The sequence below is a fragment of the Daphnia carinata genome, chromosome 8, assembly GCF_022539665.2.
Source record: "Daphnia carinata strain CSIRO-1 chromosome 8, CSIRO_AGI_Dcar_HiC_V3, whole genome shotgun sequence".
Taxonomy (NCBI): domain Eukaryota; kingdom Metazoa; phylum Arthropoda; class Branchiopoda; order Diplostraca; family Daphniidae; genus Daphnia; species Daphnia carinata.
Window position 1 is genome coordinate 4,894,267 of NC_081338.1, and position 17,657 is coordinate 4,911,923.

The 17,657-nt window shown below is 41.5% G+C and overlaps 4 protein-coding genes and 1 non-coding gene across 7 annotated transcripts; all 5 read right to left on the reverse strand.

Moving 5' to 3' along the window:
• Nucleotides 1–330: 330 nt before the first annotated feature.
• Trnam-cau (transfer RNA methionine (anticodon CAU)) lies at nt 331–403 on the reverse strand. The gene has a single exon. It is a non-coding gene; the product is annotated as a tRNA-Met (tRNA).
• Nucleotides 404–601: 198 nt separating this feature from the next.
• LOC130704126 (uncharacterized) lies at nt 602–4,863 on the reverse strand. Its single transcript, XM_057525603.2, has 7 exons — nt 4,549–4,863; nt 4,286–4,481; nt 4,006–4,226; nt 3,533–3,949; nt 2,843–3,479; nt 1,616–2,783; nt 602–1,546 (listed from the first exon to the last, which is right to left on the reverse strand). The coding sequence occupies exons 1-7, from the start codon at nt 4,732–4,734 to the stop codon at nt 961–963; spliced, it is 3,411 nt and encodes a 1,136-aa protein (XP_057381586.1). The 5' UTR covers nt 4,735–4,863; the 3' UTR covers nt 602–960.
• Nucleotides 4,864–4,961: 98 nt separating this feature from the next.
• Nucleotides 4,962–10,068, reverse strand: LOC130704128 (mitogen-activated protein kinase kinase kinase kinase 3-like). 3 transcript variants are annotated; one of them, XM_057525605.2, is made up of 19 exons: nt 9,665–10,068; nt 9,544–9,572; nt 9,347–9,404; nt 9,128–9,283; nt 8,957–9,060; nt 8,744–8,872; nt 8,402–8,681; nt 8,174–8,335; nt 7,935–8,082; nt 7,718–7,756; nt 7,312–7,356; nt 7,064–7,179; nt 6,610–6,978; nt 6,260–6,546; nt 6,104–6,175; nt 5,908–6,022; nt 5,665–5,853; nt 5,455–5,581; nt 4,962–5,397 (listed from the first exon to the last, which is right to left on the reverse strand). In XM_057525605.2, exons 1-19 carry the CDS (start codon nt 9,735–9,737, stop codon nt 5,295–5,297), a joined length of 2,601 nt encoding a protein of 866 aa, XP_057381588.1. In that variant the 5' UTR covers nt 9,738–10,068; the 3' UTR covers nt 4,962–5,294. The 3 variants fall into 3 exon arrangements, with proteins under 3 accessions (XP_057381588.1, XP_059352462.1, XP_059352463.1); XM_059496479.1 differs by lacking the exon at nt 7,718–7,756; XM_059496480.1 differs by lacking the exons at nt 7,312–7,356; nt 7,718–7,756.
• Nucleotides 10,069–10,724: 656 nt separating this feature from the next.
• LOC130704130 (protein tipE-like) lies at nt 10,725–13,166 on the reverse strand. The gene is given in 5 exon segments (XM_057525608.2): nt 10,725–11,068; nt 11,132–11,642; nt 11,645–11,839; nt 11,902–12,159; nt 12,224–13,166. Coding segments are annotated over 5 exon segments (1,479 nt in total). The 5' UTR covers nt 12,669–13,166; the 3' UTR covers nt 10,725–10,998.
• A 164-nt stretch (nt 13,167–13,330) lies between these two features.
• Nucleotides 13,331–17,338, reverse strand: LOC130704127 (type II inositol 1,4,5-trisphosphate 5-phosphatase-like). The gene is made up of 6 exons (XM_059496426.1): nt 16,665–17,338; nt 16,462–16,596; nt 16,175–16,408; nt 15,664–16,097; nt 14,471–15,597; nt 13,331–14,415 (listed from the first exon to the last, which is right to left on the reverse strand). Exons 2-6 carry the CDS (start codon nt 16,517–16,519, stop codon nt 13,902–13,904), a joined length of 2,367 nt encoding a protein of 788 aa, XP_059352409.1. The 5' UTR covers nt 16,520–16,596; nt 16,665–17,338; the 3' UTR covers nt 13,331–13,901.
• Nucleotides 17,339–17,657: the final 319 nt, after the last annotated feature.

Genomic DNA, 17,657 nt, shown 5'->3' on the forward strand with positions numbered 1-17,657 from the left:
TTATATGCAAAATCAACAAAGGAATAGCAAATTTATACCTGAATAACGTTGGAATTGTATACTGTGAACATTTTAAATTTTCAAATCGATGAACTATTAGCACGCTGATGAAAGACATGTGGTGGGCCATGGACACCTGGTGGTCAAGTAAAAAAGGGAAAACGCGGGAATTGACTCTGAATAAAAGTAAAATGACATTAACACAATTTTGAAATATACCTGCATTCGTTACTACGTTGATGATTACAAGTAATACTAAAAAGGGCAGAAATATAATCATTTCCTTTAACATCTGAATTATTCTTTAATGAAAAGATTTGAAAAAGAACCTGCCCCGGGTGAGGCTCGAACTCACGACCTTAGGATTATGAGACCTACGCTCTGCCAACTGAGCCACCGAGGCGACATGAACAAGTCAAGCTGAGACGACAAAATCAGGTTTGGCTATAAACGGACAAAACTTACTGTTTTCCGTACAACCGATTAATCAATGCGATTACGCGATACTAAGACAAATAGAGTTTTTCATCACAAAACTACGGTTATTAAGGATCTTGCAACAGTTCTTTATTAGGAATTTGACAATAATGACACACGCTGGTATTCATAAAACAGAATACACCCAAGTAACGCTCATTTCTGCAAACGATGATTGAAAGCTCACAGAAGCAAGAAAATCAAATAACATTCATAACATCAGGAAACACGCAAGAGAAGATTCTCTTCTTACTAGATTAATCCATACATACTAAGCAAAGTAAGTGTGCTTTTACACGAGCATTTTCTTTTTCTACCTCGTTTTTGCATTACATAAACACTAGCTTTGTTCATGCTCTTTTTCCTCTAAAACGCAAAGTGTTTAAATAGGTAAGCTCCCAAAACGAAGAAAAATGCTCATGTAAATGTGCACTAAAACTAACAGAATTTTCAATAAACACTAAATGCAAGAAAACTCGATAATTACCATGGCAACAGGTGGTTAACAGCAAAAACATTTTTGGTGAATTCAAGGAGGATCTCGCTGGGATTGTCTTGGCACCGTAGTAAACCTAGAGTGAGGGGTTGCTGATTCTGGACTAGTTTGCTTATTCTTTGTTCGGCTCGATTCCAAATGTCTTTGCTCCTCAACACGTGATCTGCTTTGGTACCAAAAAAATACTCTGCATGTATACCTGATGCCAGGATGTGAATGCACGTAGAATTTTGGCTATTTATCTTCTCGATTAATTGAGTGGCGTGGACTCTGAAGAAAAATGAAGGTTTTAACGTGCACAGCGAATGCGAAATACCATTCGAATTGCACAACGGGCAAATATAGTCGTAGCTTCTGTCGAGAAAGATGTTTTCGTCGAATTCGTAATCGTCAATGCTTGAACTTCCATCGATAAGCATCCGAATGTTTCGGGCATGGTCCTCACGGCTACAAAGATAGTTTATTACTACGTTTTCAGTCTCGCCGTCCTCCACCGAAGACGCACTAGGTTGCGTTCGAGGCTGCCATACTCGTTCACTGACTGAATCTATGAACTGGTTGTACTGCCACAAACTAAAAAAAGGTAAGATGTTTTATCAGCAACATATTTCACCATGTCCTAGATATTAAAAAATATATTACTGTCTGCATTCGAGGCAAAAGGCGACAATCAAACTTTTCAACCCGACTGGATCATCACTGGCGGGCAAACATGCTTTCGGCAACAATTCACAGATCCGTGCAGTTATCCTAAAACGATCCCCAGGCTGCACGATATTCATTTCCTCCAAATTTTGCAGATATTTTTTGGCGAAATGAGCTTCTTCTACTGCACAAAATATTTTTTCCAAATCCATTTGTGACAAGGGATCCAAAATGACAATGGATTCCATGTCTGATTCTTGACTCATTTCTTCACAACAATTTTCTTGTACAATTTCGACAATGCTATCTGAACTGGAACTTCCACCGCTATCCCGACGTTTCTTTCTAGGAAAACTATCCGTCATTTTACCGGCATTTTTCTTTTCAACCATAGATTCCTTAACAATTTTGCTTTGATTTCCAAAAAGAACTAATTCTTCTTGTTGGCCATTATCGAACGTAACTATCTCCGCAACTTGTTTGTTCTTGGTTTTTTTCGCACGGGCTTTAGCGGTAACGATGATTTGGTCTCCTTTGCTCGGGCGGGTCCGAAATAGAGGGACATCGATACTAGTGTTCATCTGGTTTTCACTTTCGCTCAAGTCGTCCGCCTTTGAACGACAGTTTGTTTTGATTTCAAGCACTTCATTGACGGCACGAAAGGCTGGATGTGGACTGATGCTACGTGAAGCTGAGCGAGTGTCACGGCTATGTTTCTGGAAGGCTGGAGATTGTGACAGGTTTTGACTTTCGCCCTTTTTCACATCAAAAGAGATCGGAGACTCCGCGGGGCTTAAAATCGGCTGTGCATTACGAATTTCGAGCGAGGTTGAAAATGAAGATTCATCTGCATCATTTGATTCCTCCGTGTCACTTTGGAAACGTGGTGGTTTCTGTGTGCTAGCCACTACTTGGCTAAAGGTCATATCTTCCAAGGATGCCAAATTTTGGGACTTAACTAAGGGACGGCTGATCACTGGTGAGCCTTCCATATGTGCAAGTTCATCGAATGCTGGGTCAATTAAACGACGCAAACGTTGTTTTTCCCGCTCATAATCTTGGCGAATGAGTTCTTGCCTTGGAGGTGAGAAGGGATCGAAAAAATCACTTGGGATTTCTTTCATTGCTCTATCGGTTGAGCCTTCGCCAGATGATGCAATGTGATCTATGCGAATAAACAGGAAATCAGACACAAATTTGAAATAAAAATTTAAAAGACAATACCTTTCTGTACATCTGTGGTATCCTTTGCATTTTGGGCAATCGCAGGTTGAATCGGATGAGGAATCGGATCAATAACCATATCAGCGGTTTCAATGGCTGGACTGGATGCAAAATCTTTTCCCGGCTGATTGCCGACGGATTCCTCTCCGATTGGCCGATTTTCAGGTGGGTGTTGTTCCATTTCATCATCTAATTCCATTATGTCTTCTCCAACTTCTAGGGTTCCCATCTGAACCGCTTCTGTTGTAGTTTCTACTTTTTCCAGTCGTTGCGTCAACGATATATGATATCTGGTGTTCAGAGGAAGCACCTCAATGTCGCCTTTAATTTCAAACTGCGTTATGTCGATGCCCGCAGCCATTTGAACAGTAGGCGCAACGTCTCTCAAATAGAGAAACATTTGCGGCTCCAATTTTATAGTGCCAAGTAGATGTTTGGAACAACGGATGCAGATGCGGGAGCAACCTTGGTCAACCACTTGCGTCTGTTGCGAATCATACGGCGCGATATTTGCATCGCTAATTGTGGTAAGTGAGCAACGTGTTCCATCTTCAACCCAAATTGCTACACCATGGTTCTCAGCGAAATAGCTTACGACACGACACGGCAGATTGAAGTTCTCGTTCGGTTTGATATCCTAATAGATGATGTATAAAATCAAACGAGCACTGAAAACTATTTATAAATTACACTTAGGGTAATAGGGTTTCTATTCTTAGCTTCCTCAGTTATTCGCTGCACATCTTTTTGCTGTCGGTATCGTTCCAGTGACCAGTTTTTCAAGTACTTTACATGTTCAACATCCTCTTTTGTGAAAGTGAAACGACCAGCCGAACAGCGAGGTTTTTCTTCATCATTCCATGGAAATACCACCAAGTCATCTTCACGGAAAACACGGAAATCAGTAAGTCCATCTCTTGGTCGGATTTCAGCCCAGGCGCGGTGTAAGCGAATAATATCACCAATTTCAATCTTTGGAAAAGCCGCAAGCGAAGAAGAGAAAACGTGCATACAGTACTCTCGTTGCTTGATCATGTTTTCGTAACATGAAGGATCGACAATGACATACATGCCTTGCCCTTTGCCCTGTTTGCCTTCTTTCGGTTTCTAAAAAGAAAGGTTTCTTTAGTAAAATTCAAACATGTTAACTGCAACATATTTACAAAGATGATTGAATGTATAACTCCATAGAGGTGGCACTTCATTTTCTGTTTCTGTTCCACGGCCATAAATTTTTCAGCATCAAAAAGAGGTGTGTACACATATTGTTCAGATTTAGCATCAACATATGAGCTGAAGTAATTCAAGACTTTCATCCAAGGACCATTTGCTGAAGGAATCATGTGAAATTCTATGTTTTGACTCTTAATTTGGTAAGGGATGTCTATAAAACAAACTTTTATTAAAATATGCCAGTAAAATATGCAGAAAGGAGCTTTTTACGTTGAAAGATGATAAGGCCTTTTCCAACCCCTTTTGTTATGGATTTAACTGTAGCATTATTGTGCCATTCCTCAGCAGATTTGGAATGAAGAGTTAGGAAATATCTAGAACCTACTGTACCATTTTCCGATATTTCATCTATTGTCAATTTATATGATTGTGTGTTGTTGTAATACAGCTGGTTAACCCAAATACCCTGAAAAATAGCAAACGTAAAGCTATATGTATTTAATAATTCAAACTGATGATGACTAAGATATTACCATAAAGATTCCCTTATTTCCTGTTTTGTTGAAATTTATTTGTTTGGACACCAGTGACTTGTCTACTGAAGCAATGATGGATTCAACAGAATGGATTTGCTGTATTACCTCGGGATTTAATGCTTTCAGTGCAGCTTCAAGTGTGATGTAGGCTGCCTGATCAACCTCCAAACAATTAGCACTCATTTCACATACGGATGTTAAAGTGTTTCAGTTTTAAAAAATACAGCTGCCCAACAATTTAAACTATTTGAATTATTCAATAGTTAAACGCTTCCGATCGTAAATTTCGTGCACATGATACATAAAAGCTTGAATTGGTTTGTATTTCTTCTACCTTCCTTTGATTTCTCTGATGCTGTGTTGCCACATTAGAAAAAACATACGACGTTAACGACTAATAATTATAAACATTATTTTTGTAACAAAGACGAATTTATTTAGGCTTTTTGACTTAAATGATTTCCAGTTTAGTTCGAAGAAGTGGACATGTCCACAAACGTCGAATTTTTCAATTTGTTTTTACACACAATACAGAAATGGAAAAGGGGGGAAGGGAGGGAAAAAAACATTGGGCTACGGAATGTACATGTTCAACCAATTTCCCTTCGTGACTCAACATATATACAACAACTTGTGCTACAGATCAAAAACTGATCCACCTGGTCAGACCAGGATGTCTCTAAAAATTTGTGAATTTCAAAGAAAGATGAAGAAAAAGGAAGGAAAAAAAGGTTAGATGGAAATCAATAAGTGGCTTCGTGACCGGTTAATACATGTAAATTTACTCCTTCATCGGTAGACGTATTTCCGTCTTGATAGATTGAGCGACTTGAGAGTACAACAACCCTAAAATGGATTAGGTTTTATCACTATTGAACAAACAATAATAGAAACTCGGTTTACTTGTCTGATCCAAGAAGCCGATATATTCTTGACTGATCGGTAATCTCTTGCGTGACTGTTCCATCGCGGAGTGAACGTCCCTGCATCCCGTGGCGATGGAAAGCCAGAATACTGTCTGACAAGCAAACTAAAGAACAATAAGAAAAGCAGGGTCAATGCACGTTAAAACCGGATACAATGCAAATATCTATGGAAAATCGAGCTAGTTACCAACAGCTTCGATGCGAAAGCTAAATTTGATTGGGGCACTACTTTTCATCGAACGTGTTTTTGTGGCTTGACCTTGCATATCTACCACTTGGACGATTGAGTCGTGTGCTACTAGAATAGACTCTTTATCCAATGGCGTCACGCAGACTACATCCATTGCCTCTCGATTTGGCAAGACGGTGGCTAGACCTAATAGAAAAGCGGTTAGCTTACGTAGAAGTATAACATAAACAGTGATACTACCATCAATATCTTCGGGTACACTGCCATCGTCTAGGAAGGCTTCGGTTGCTGTCAAGCGTACAACGTTAAGACGTAAATCAGACGAATATCCTCTTCGCACCCCAACACACAGAAGCTACAGAACAAAATCGCTAAAATCAGTTACATAAAATAAAAACAAAATTTAAATCTATCTACTCGAGTACACTAAACGTACCGGATATTCCATATCGGGGCTCATCAACATTTCAAATTCCGTCAGTGGATGGGGTAATCGGCATTCATAGTGCTACAATATAAACAAATGAATTCAAAAACGATTAATCAAATGTTCCACGAATGGATACAACAAAACAAAGGGTAATAATAATACCTTAAGAAGCATAAATTTGTTCAGCGGATCGTACCACTGCATCAAAAAGATGCCATTTGGCGTTGCGGCGCAAAGGTAGCGATATCCGTTATACGGATTTTTACCAACGCATGCCCGAAGACAGTTTCTCGTTTCGGGAACACGTTGAGACGGCGACAAGCGACGAGGGACTAGCAAGCGATCAAGAGGGAAGCGATTTCCATGTCGAGCATGAGCTTGACTAAATAGCGCAATTAATTCATGCCGATACAGATGCGGCGTCTTCCCCGATAAGGTCATCAAGACATCTGTTAATTGTAACAAGAAATAAACTTTCGGAAGGATAATCAAATCTTTTTTAAAACTGTTACCTTTAACGACAACCATCCAAATTGTACGACGGGGGTAGAGCAGGTGAACGTAGGCATCGTGTAGCTGATTAAGATTGAGTGTGTAAAGACCCTCCTCGGCAGCAATAAGAATGTGCTGGTCACGCGTTCCTGGGTGGATCCATGTTGCCGTTCCATGAATACCAAGAGGGCAGCCGTTAAATACTTTCGAAAAGCAAGCGCCCATGTGCACTTTGGGAGTGGGTGGAAGACCGTTGCTCGTTAATTTCGGCGATGGTGGTGTACTCTTTTTACGTTCTCGCCTTCTTGGTGGGCGTGCTGGAATAGATGGATCCACTTCCGATGAAACAATAGCGGCTGCACTTGGGCCGCTGTCTAATGGAAGGACTCCTGTAATCGAATGGGGAAAAAATAAAATATTAAAGACCACGACAAGATTTATAGGAAGAGAAACTCAATTGTTGCATTTATTTACCATTGTCTCGTAGCCATTGATCCGCTTCTTCGGCGCCGTCCAATGTTAACGTGGCCGTTTTATCTTCCAATTCAACCGAGGTTATTTCACGCGAAGAAGACATGGGCAATGTTGCTCTGAAATAAAAAGAAAACAATGGCCAATTTAGTTGATTTGTTAGTTTAAACAATATGGAAAAGGGGCTACAGATATCAACAACCATGACCTAAGGCGGTAATGTGAACAATGAAACGATGTGGTATACTTACTGTGACGAGTAGGGATCCAACGGAGGACTAGCTGTTGCCAAGCCTCTGATTAGACGCAAGCGAAAGTGAAGAACCCCAAAGCAGACAAGGAGAGGCAGAGCAAAGAGAAGAATGCACAATTAGATTAGATCCTTGGCCATCCCCTTAACCGACACAATCTTTGAATTACAGAACTCAAAGTTAATTTCGTCATTTTTAGTAATTCAATGCATAAACCATATACAAGTGCGTGAGGTGGAAAGTCTTACAACTAATGTAAGACTAGATATTGATCATGAAAACATTTCTTTTCAAAACTAATATTCACTCAACTTTTAACAATTTTATGTTTATCGTTTAAAAGTTGCCACCAGTGAAAAAATTGTGAGGATCGGAGGATCGTGTGTTTGTTTTTGGATTCTTTTACCTTGACTTGAGCTCCTCCTCAATGTTCTGCAATAATGTCCTAAACAATTGCCAAGAGCTTCAATAGATTTTGGCCTTGGTTGCATAACATCCCCCTCCCCCCAAAATAGAACATTTACTGAACCAAGCAATTAACTGAAATAACCAGACGACCCACAATGTTTTCGTGGCCAACGATATCTCATCAAGAAACGAAATCCAATTAGGGTTCACTGTACCTGTGCAGTTCTTCATTTGCGGCGTCATTGTCCATCCAGGCTGATGCGACATCATAATGGTGGGCTGCTCCATTGGAATTGGGCCACGGCTCTTCGGCCGGCGAACCGGATGCGGAAGCGCCAGAGGGATCGAGTACTACGTCATCTTCTAAAATTTTTGTACCGATAAATAAATTTTTGTTTTGTCTCGCCTGGGAACGAAAAGAGAACGGCTTTCACACGCAAAAAAAAGCTCTTACTAAATAATTCCGATTTCGTTCGTTTGGACGCAATGCGTTGCGGAGCTGCGCCAATGGCCAAGTCTTCATCAGCCTCGGTCAAGCTATCCGAACGCAGGGGAGTGTGTGGGCTTTGTACCTGTTGTAATAATTCCATGGCCAACCGACGGTTCAAATGGTTTCCTAGGCACAAAAAGAAATAAATAATCTTTTTCAAAATTTAAACAACAAATCAAATTCATTCTATACCTTGAAGAAACGAATGTTGTAAGAGGCGAACTGCTGGTGGTCGCTTTTTAGGATTCTTCGTTAATGCAACTTTAACAAAGTTATGGAAGTCTGCAGACCATTTGGCTTTCTCTTTTAGAACAGGCGGCTTGAAACCACTTTTGGACATGAGGAAAAGAGCCCTCATTGGATGCAAATCGAACATGGGTGGCTGCAATTCTGCTAATTCAATGGCAGTAATACCCACAGCCCAAATGTCACACTGTTGATCATAGCCACCCTTTCTCTCGACGGCCGCCACCTTTTTATTGCGTGTTTGGGATAAGTTGAAGTTATATCTCAGGAATTTGAATACAAAATCACCTCCGGCGCCATCCAATACGGTGTCCCAATAAAGGACCTACGCTTCCCCAAAGTTGCAGTGATTTGAGCGGAGACCCCAAAGTCAGCTAATTTTACATCACCATTATCCGTTAAAAGGATATTGGCCCCCTGTTTTTTTTTTTTTGAGAAAATTATTAGCATTTTTGTTGCATTTTTGGTTTTGTCACATGAAAAGGACAGGGAAATGCTTGCCTTAACATCTCTGTGCATTTTCCCCCGGGAATGGAGATAAGCTAATCCCTGTAATGTTTCTTTGCACATTACAGCAATTTGGCTTTCCGATAATGCGCCTGATACTGTATTAGAAACAAAATAAAGTGATTACTTTAAATGGTAGTTGTGTCACAAAACATTTCCACTTACTGTGGTAGATATCTTGCAGTGATCCACCACCACAATACTCCATGCAGATCCACAATTTATCTCTCCGTAAGTAGCTCCCATAGTAAGCTACAATATTGGGGTGCTGGCAGTCTTTCATCATCAAAATTTCTTGTTGAATGATAGTAAAATCATCCCCTAGAAAGGCGAAGAAAAATGACTCAGAGATGACCTAAAGATGCATGAGTTGCATTTTTGTACCTGGCTCTAGCTTAATTACTTTGATAGCAGCCCATTCACTTGTCGCCAATCTTTTAGCCTAACGAAAAGCAAAATCAAAATAAATATATATTGAATCACAGTAGAGAAGCAATGTGAAAAACCAGGAAGTGGCAACTGATTGAAGGGATTTAAGCTGTACAGGATGTAAAAATTTGATAATAAAACTTGTACTGTACTTTATAGACATCACCATATGTGCCGCTACCTAAATGCCCCACAGACAACAAAAAAGATGTTGATAAATATCTGGTAGTCCAATTTTATAACCTGGTGTCTAATGATAATAAATTTGTTTACCTATCCGCTGAACCAGTTCATATTCATCTTGAGGATTCCTCCGACTAATGCCTGGCGATGCTGATCCACTCATTTTGTACGAAAGCAGAAGTGTTCACTTCATTGATTTGATTTCACTTGCAGAGCCGTGGAACCACACACACAGACGATGATGTTGAACGATTTTGCAAGCGTAAACCAACGCAAGCAACTATTAACTTATAACGGGTACGCCGATAGTAAATATGACACGGAAGACAAAAAACTGATTTTACAACTATCATTTACAAGAAAAAACAAGGAAGAGCGAAAAAATAATAGTTATCGCTCTCAGACATTTCTCTCTCTATAGACACTGTAGACTGTTCGTATGTCTGCCTTTCTGTCGGATGAATCAAGAAATATGCGTTTACGCTGCCATCTGACGTTGCCACTCTACAACATATCCTTATTTTGTTTCACAGATGTGCCAACACCTAAGTGTCTGCTAGACTATTTCTGTTTGCGATCGGCACAAATACTTGACCACCGAAGTGTATATAAAGTGTATTTATATGTAACAAACTGCGGCGCACTGTCAACAAATGTAATGGCAAGCGATACAGTCTCACACATACAGATTGCCCAGCTTACCCAAGTTGCCTAGAGGCAGGCTCACATACGACTCACGGGCGCCGACGCCCAACGTGAAAGTCAACACACACATTCACTCCAGATGCGTACTGCCTTCGTCAGCACGTCAATAACAGCGGTTACCTTCCCTCTATAGAAAATTGAGCTAATTCTATGCACAATATGATTGATTCTTGTCGATAACCCTCAAGCAATTTCGTTGCAATAACTTGTTCGAAATGATGGATCCTTCGTTGATGGCAGAATCTCAACAGCTGGGTGTTTGTACATTTTTTTTTTCATCTCGACCATTTAGGGATAGTAAGCAAATAGTAACCTCCATAATCTCCTCGTGAAAATCTCTATGCCAGTAACTTGCATACTGATGAATGGACCAGCTAAATGCGATTCAAGGGTGCAAATAACTACAATTTCGACACAAGGCCCATTAAAAAGCTACTGCAATCAGTCAAATAGATCAACATGTAATTGGCCTTCAAGAATACTTTCCACAATTGCTACGGCCGCCGCCCGTTCAAATAATTGAGCTAGGGGCGTGAGCCTGAAACGGCTATGCTGACGTAATGAAGAGGCCATGGCAGCCATAATGTGGACGCAAAAAATGGACATCTACGTCAGCAGGAAGTTTTGTACATTATTGTTTGACGGGTAACACGACTAGATGTCAAAATCCTAAATGGTGGTGCTTTAATGCAAGACTAAAAATAGAATATGAGTTATTATTATGTGGGCTGATGATCCAGTTGCTGGGTAGCTACTGCCGAGTTACCCGTCTCCTCCACTGGCGCCACCCTTCGCGAACATCAACAAAACGTCAATCGCTGCTAAAAGTACAAACAAATACCTCAGACTTACGTGGTCTGTGCTTCTTCGCTGCTACTCGGCCGAAATTGAATGCCACTGTTGATGATGAGTCGAGCAACTGAATATTCGGCGGACGAACGGTCGGCAATGAGACCTGCGAGTTGAGGACGGCAACACTGGTAATGGATACAGCAAAGGAGGAAGACGGACGAGCAAAAAATACTGGCTGGTACGGTAAACAGAAAAAGAATAATATTTCGATCCTGTTCCGGGTTGTGGTCTATGACGGCCACTGTCACATCACCGCGGCTGCTCAAGTGGCAAGGTATCAACGATCCAATGACGCCAGCAGTTCGATGAAACTCGGCGCAGTCGACCGTGTAACCGCAACCGCGAACGTTGACCATAAGACGGACATTGACAGCTTCAAACAAGGACGGCAGATCGGTGTTGTTTCTTTCATCAACGAGCTGCTGGCTTCTAAGTTCATCCATCAGCTGAACGTACTGACGTCGTGAATGGTCACGCTGCAATTCAAACAGCGGATTGTCCGATCGATTGGCGATGAACTTTTGTTGAAAAGATGTTTATTTTGAGTTGCCCAGCTGACGGCCCAGTTGGTAGATCTTTTCAACCGACTGGCCAGCTCCATTTCAGGTGTATCCAATCGAATCCAGCGGCTCGTGTTGGCCGATTCAAGTACCTCCCACGGCAATCTGCTAATATTAGCAAAGAGCTGAACGCATCTAAAAAGCTCACCTGAAATGTTTGAAACCGCAAGTGATCAAAATTCGATGAATAACCGAAGAAAAAAAACATACCTGTACATCCTTGACGACATGACGTCCACGTGCAAGCATCGTTGCCTTTAACTGAACCATCGGGATTCCTTGAATGATGAATCTGTATGTCAGTAGTGAGACAGATGACTGGTTTGGAACCAAACGTCCTCCAAATGGATTCCAAGGCCGGATCGACAGCCAGCGGGAAAGCGATAATGAGTACAGTCAAGCTGAAGATTCCGGCTAGCCACAATGTCGTCCTCAATAGCCAGAACGCGAGCCGATGAATGTTCTCTCCTGATCAACGAAGCAACTGATCAAACAGGGAAAAAAAGGGACGGAAATTGTGCCAATCACTTACGCCGTAGAGAGCTCTGTCTTTTCATCGATGCTTTTGCCGCTTGAAGGCGGAGTTGCATGATCTTTTGGCGATGGACGGGATCGAGCGTAGGAACGGTTGTCGAAACCACTTCTGTTTGCGGCTTATTCGCCGATGGACCTGTTTTGCGGAAACTGCCGTTCGGCGGCAATCGTGGAGCTCTTCCGGACATGACCGATCCTTCGTGAGAAGCGGAAAGTGTATGTTGAGATTGTGACACGGCTGGTGATAATAACGACATCCTCGAAGGAATACTAGGAGAAAGAAGGTGATGATGTGGTGATGAACACGGTGATGTTACTCCTGCGCCGCTCACCACTTCCGTCCCGCTGAAGTCGGCCATGTCAACTGGGCTATATTTCTGCCAGTCGACACACAACGGTAGAGAGTGTAGTACTCTGCTAATACCAATTCCAGCCATGTCCATTATTCCGGAACCCGCGATGCACAAGATGAAACCTACTGTCTATACGTATACGGGCAGACTGACTGAATAATTCAATGGTTTTTCCTCTTCTTGTCACAAGCTTCTTCCCACCTTCTATAGATTTCCAATAAGTCGCCAATGTGTTCGAACATGTGGACAGTCGTTGTTGTCGTACTAGCCGTACACACAGCCACTACTTACTGGATATAGAAACACGAGTACATACATAAACGAGGCTACCAATAGCCTCCTGTCGATATGGCAACGGCTTTTTTCGGATGCAACAGCTCCTCCTCTTGATCTAACCTCATTTTCTCTGCCCTTTATCGCATCTTCGTTGTCTTGCCGACTGGCTTTTTCCTAACGTGACATGTCATTATGGCTCGTGTCGCACGCGTATCCGACTACGTTCACGCTACTCTGACCAGGCAGTCACAGCTGGATCCATTTGTCCGGCATACCATCACGTTACGCTGCTGAACTGTACAACTAAAAGAGAAACAAAACAGAAAGAACAAAAAAACGAAATGAGATAACATAATAATAATAAAAAAATAAACACGGCAATAATCACGAATTAAACATAAATAAAAACAAGTCTTACGTAGAGGGTCAAGGAAGATCACGTCCGCACGGAAAACATGTTAACCTTCAACAAAAGGTTTATCGGACCAGATGAAATCGTGTATAATAAATTGAATTTTGATCGAGTCAATTGCACAGACACGAAAATAGTTCAACTCAATCATTACCGCTCAGGCACACTTTGCGGGACACGAAAACTCAGTTTTAGCAACAATTGCAAAAAACAGGTGAGCGGATTTTAAGTTAAAAAAAAAAAGGAAACATAATTTTTTTTTGTCGACATAATGCGAACGAAATTTGGGGGAGCCTGAGCCGCGATACTTTGGAAACAACTGTGGGTACAAGTTAGCGGTTAGTTTAAGAAATATAACTGGAATCGGTAAAGACGTTTACTGATAATTAAGAACTAATTAAGCGTAACACGCATGGATATTGAAAAAGGTAGCATTCAATCTAATGCCTATATATACAGTAAATAACTCAGAAGCTGCTGCTATCTCGTCCGATATTTCTGCAAGTCAAATGACTAATTGAAAACTAAATTTTGCGTTTGATTTTTTTTGCAATTGTTTCACCTAAAAGAGGGGAAATTTAACGGAAAAAAATAAGAGTTTTGGAATTAGTCGAAATGAAAAAGTTAGTTATGGATCAGTCCTCCAAGTCGTTGACTAAGAAGTGGTGAATGAACATGGACCGTTTGCGTTCCAGGTGAGGCTGATTGGGCGATAAACTTATAGAGGAACCTATAGGATAATTAGGAGGCGGAAGGCGGATCAGTGCGCTTCCGAAAAGCGCCACCAGTGTCTTGGCGTCAAGTCCATTCTTACTGCTATGCAATAAAACCTCCTTTAAGAAACTGATGATGTGTTTGAAAACGTGCTGGTGAGAGAGCGGTAGGCAGCTGTAAACCGCCTTACAAGAAGGGAAAGCACCACATCCATCCAAGGCTTTCTGGGTCAAACTAAACGGAATGATGGGTTCCTTTAAGGTCTCCAAGAAGATAAGCAGCGATTCTGCCACTGAATGGACACTGCCGGGCAGATTGTCGGGTAAACTATCGTCTAACGTTTTCCGGATAGCTGCTATCTCTGATGATAATCCGGGTTGTTCAAACAACCCAGGTGTGTCCATCCCTCGACGATAAAGCTCGTCCAGGAGGAACCTGACGATTAAAAATAATTTATTGATGCGTTCAAAATATAGAAATTAAAAATTACCATAGCTCTTTTGGCACAGCTAACACGGGTTGTTTCGAGTCTGAATCGCTTCCAGGATCTACAGATGGATAAGCGGCCTTTTCCAGCTGACACACAGTTTGAGGCGCTACTTGAGAAATAGGCTGATGCATTTGGATCAAGGCTTCAATCGAACAGCCAAAGCAACTTTTCTGGTACTGGCCGCTAATAGTAATAAAAATGTCTTTGCCGCCGTCTAAATGAAGCACCAATATATCATAGAGTTCATCCAATCCACTGTTGAGACTCCAGGCCGTTCTCTTGTCCACTAATACTTCCAGGGTGATGTAAGAGTTATCCCCCGGCATCAAAAATCCAGTGCAAGGCTCAGCCGATAGCCAAGGTTTGCAGTAATTTGAATCGCGGTGCTTTTTAATAAATTCATACTGGACAGGCACTTGGCCAGTATTAGCTACCGTGAGAATTTTGGAGGCCATTTCATTGAAAGCCACATTTCCAAAGTTAATTTCGGTCGAATCGACGCTAACTTGAGGAAGAAATTCATTTTCCAATTTGTCCAATTTCTTCATGACTTCTTCATAAATCTTTCGGTATCGAACGGTGTCGATTATCTTCACTCCGCAGTCTAACAAGGAGGAGACGGGCTTGTGATCACTCATCCGCAGACCGGGATGGCTGCGGTACTCTTTCACTTGAATATTGTCACCCTTCCAAAGACATCGATCACACCATGCGGGAGCTCGGTTTTTTTCGCTCGTATCCCAATTATCAGTTCCGGGATCATACTTGTAAGAAGGGCGGAATTGAATAGGTCCTTCTTGGTAACCAACGAAAATTTTTCGAGCCACGTGCTGGGCACGGAATTGGTCGTACTGCAATAATGCTTGATAGTTGCTTTGATCTAGCAAATCTTTGACGCGTAAAAGGTCCAAATCGCCAGAAAGCCGGTAATTAAGGTCACCAATCCAAAACACTTGATCGTGGTCCTTGATGGATTTGCTGGGGAAAGTTGTTGAAAATACCAATCGATTACAAATGTCGTGGTAATCTTGATTGCGACGCTCCACTTCCTCAGTGTGAGCGGCCAAATGACTATTAACGAAGCAGAGCGACGAATTATGCAAATCAAGCCGAATCGCCACACCACCCTGTATAATTAAACAACAATTAATCAACAGCCAAAAATAGTATTAATAAAATAACTATTAACGTACTTTATTGCCCATTTTACCCATGAGTCCCGTACCAACAAACTCGGAGGCCACACCCCTCACGTACGCCCAATGTTTCTCCTGGATGAAGACGATCAGCATCATACCGACAAGGCGCACCAACTTGACTTTGCGGTATTTGCCTTTTGGGTGTAGGCCACGTAAGACGGCACGGAGCCACTCATCCTCACGAGGAGTTTCGTTAAACAAGAAAGCCTCTTTGCTCAGATCCAGTTCCTGGAAACCGACAGCGTAAATATCGGGTGGATCATTGTCAACAGCAAGCCAATCAGCAAGGCCGGACGAAGGGGGCTGCCCGTTGACATTGTAAGTCCCTAAAAAGACACTGAACTGACGCAGATCGGTGTAAGCTGTTTCTCGTAAAGCCATTTGATATCGAACGACACTCTCCCTAGCTGCGATGGGTGTGGCTCCGCCTTTGGTAAGAGGATGAGGGGGAAAAAAATGCGATGTAATCCAATATTAGTGTAACGAAAATAATGAAGCTTCATACCAGTAGCTATTGAAGATCGGTGAGCCGTAACATCCGGGCTAGACAATTCCGAATCTGATTTATGGTTCAAGTGAGCCGGAATTGCATCATGGCAGTTTTGAGACGATGGTTGAAGCTCAGTCGCTGCTGATGTTGGTTGTTCGGAATCCGAACCCGTTGCCGATTCCCAAACAAGTTGCGGATTGTAAACTTCCAACCAAGAAAAATTAGGAGGGGCACGTTTCTTGTTGGCCACTAAATGAACAAAGTTAGAGTGAAACCAAATGAACTTGGAAAAACTATTTTACCTTCAGTAGCTTTCACAACTTCGTCCACAAATTTATTGGCTTTAAAACCAGGCAGCATTTCAAAGAGTAAATGCACCTTTTTCCTGGTTAACTTGAGAAAAACATCAGTAGTTACTACATTGGCACTGGCAGTATCTAGTTTTGCATGACAAATACTCTTGGTTTCTATCCCCATTAATAAACAATTTACACAATGTGTTTACCAATTTCACATTTGAATTCTGTATCTAATGGTATAGTCCTTTCAAGATTGAATTCCTCTGCTACATTTTTAGACACTATATAGATGAGTAGAGCACTTTCGGTGGAGTTCTCAACTAGCACAAGTAGACGATTGGTACGAATCCACTCCTGTACAAGACCTGCTTCCAAAGCTTGAAAAAATTGGTTAAGGAATATAATTCAAAAATGAGCGTTTCTTTTATAACAGAATGAATGCTTAAATGAAAAGGATATTGTCACGATTCTGTGCCCAGTAGGCAACTTAGCCTGCAGGGTGACCATCAAACTCTCCATCCCCCCGCCGGTTACACTCATATTCCTTTACGACACTGAGTGGCACTTGAGAACACAGCATGCACACACACACACACAAACAGACATACACACAGGGGGAAAATAACTTTACACGCTAGTGGTTTTTTAAACCCGCAGATTACAATAACGAATAGAATAGTGAAATACGGTGAGCTACTGTCACCACATAAAAGGGAAAGGGAACAGCAGAAGACAATAGCAATCGATCAGGTTTTTCTAGGCGTATATCGATTTTTTAACACCCAAAATTTTCAAGCATAATCAAGTTATGGCCACAAAAAGGTGACCAGGTTTAGAAATACGACGTCGAAGCTCTACGATACGTTTACACAAATCGAATTGTTTTTTTTTAAAGATCATTGGAAATATTTGATGTAATACCTACTGTTACTCACATCTTTCCTACAAACCATCACAGATGGGATAACCAAATAAGTACTAATAAATGCTAGCAAGTTGCAATAAGCGTTTATTGAAGGCACCCTGGTTGAAAGTATAGTAAGCCATGACTTAATTTCACGTCTGGTGATGCGAATAAGCTGGTAGAAACTTGTCATCGTTTACAAAAATATTACCATGGAATTTCGTCATGTTAAAACATCTAACACTCTTTCATTTCATGGAGTGTAAAGGACGTGACTCATATCCTATTATACGGA

Bases quoted from the DNA above. Each gene is read 5' to 3' on its own strand.
- LOC130704126 (XM_057525603.2), bottom strand. From the start codon at position 4,734: ATGAGTGCTAATTGTTTGGAGGTTGATCAGGCAGCCTACATCACACTT. The intron at 4,227-4,285 runs GTAAAAAGCTCC...TTTGTTTTATAG, and splicing joins AGGCCTTATCATCTTTCAAC to ACATCCCTTACCAAATTAAG. The intron at 2,784-2,842 runs GTATTGTCTTTT...TTATTCGCATAG, and splicing joins TACCACAGATGTACAGAAAG to ATCACATTGCATCATCTGGC.
- LOC130704128 (XM_057525605.2), bottom strand. From the start codon at position 9,737: ATGAGTGGATCAGCATCGCCAGGCATTAGTCGGAGGAATCCTCAAGAT. The intron at 6,979-7,063 runs GTAAATAAATGC...ATTCGATTACAG, and splicing joins TCAATGGCTACGAGACAATG to GAGTCCTTCCATTAGACAGC. The intron at 6,547-6,609 runs GTAACAGTTTTA...TACAATTAACAG, and splicing joins TTGGATGGTTGTCGTTAAAG to ATGTCTTGATGACCTTATCG.
- LOC130704127 (XM_059496426.1), bottom strand. From the start codon at position 16,519: ATGCTGCCTGGTTTTAAAGCCAATAAATTTGTGGACGAAGTTGTGAAA. The intron at 16,409-16,461 runs GTAAAATAGTTT...TTGTTCATTTAG, and splicing joins AGTTGTGAAAGCTACTGAAG to TGGCCAACAAGAAACGTGCC. The intron at 16,098-16,174 runs GTATGAAGCTTC...CTCTTACCAAAG, and splicing joins CCGATCTTCAATAGCTACTG to GCGGAGCCACACCCATCGCA.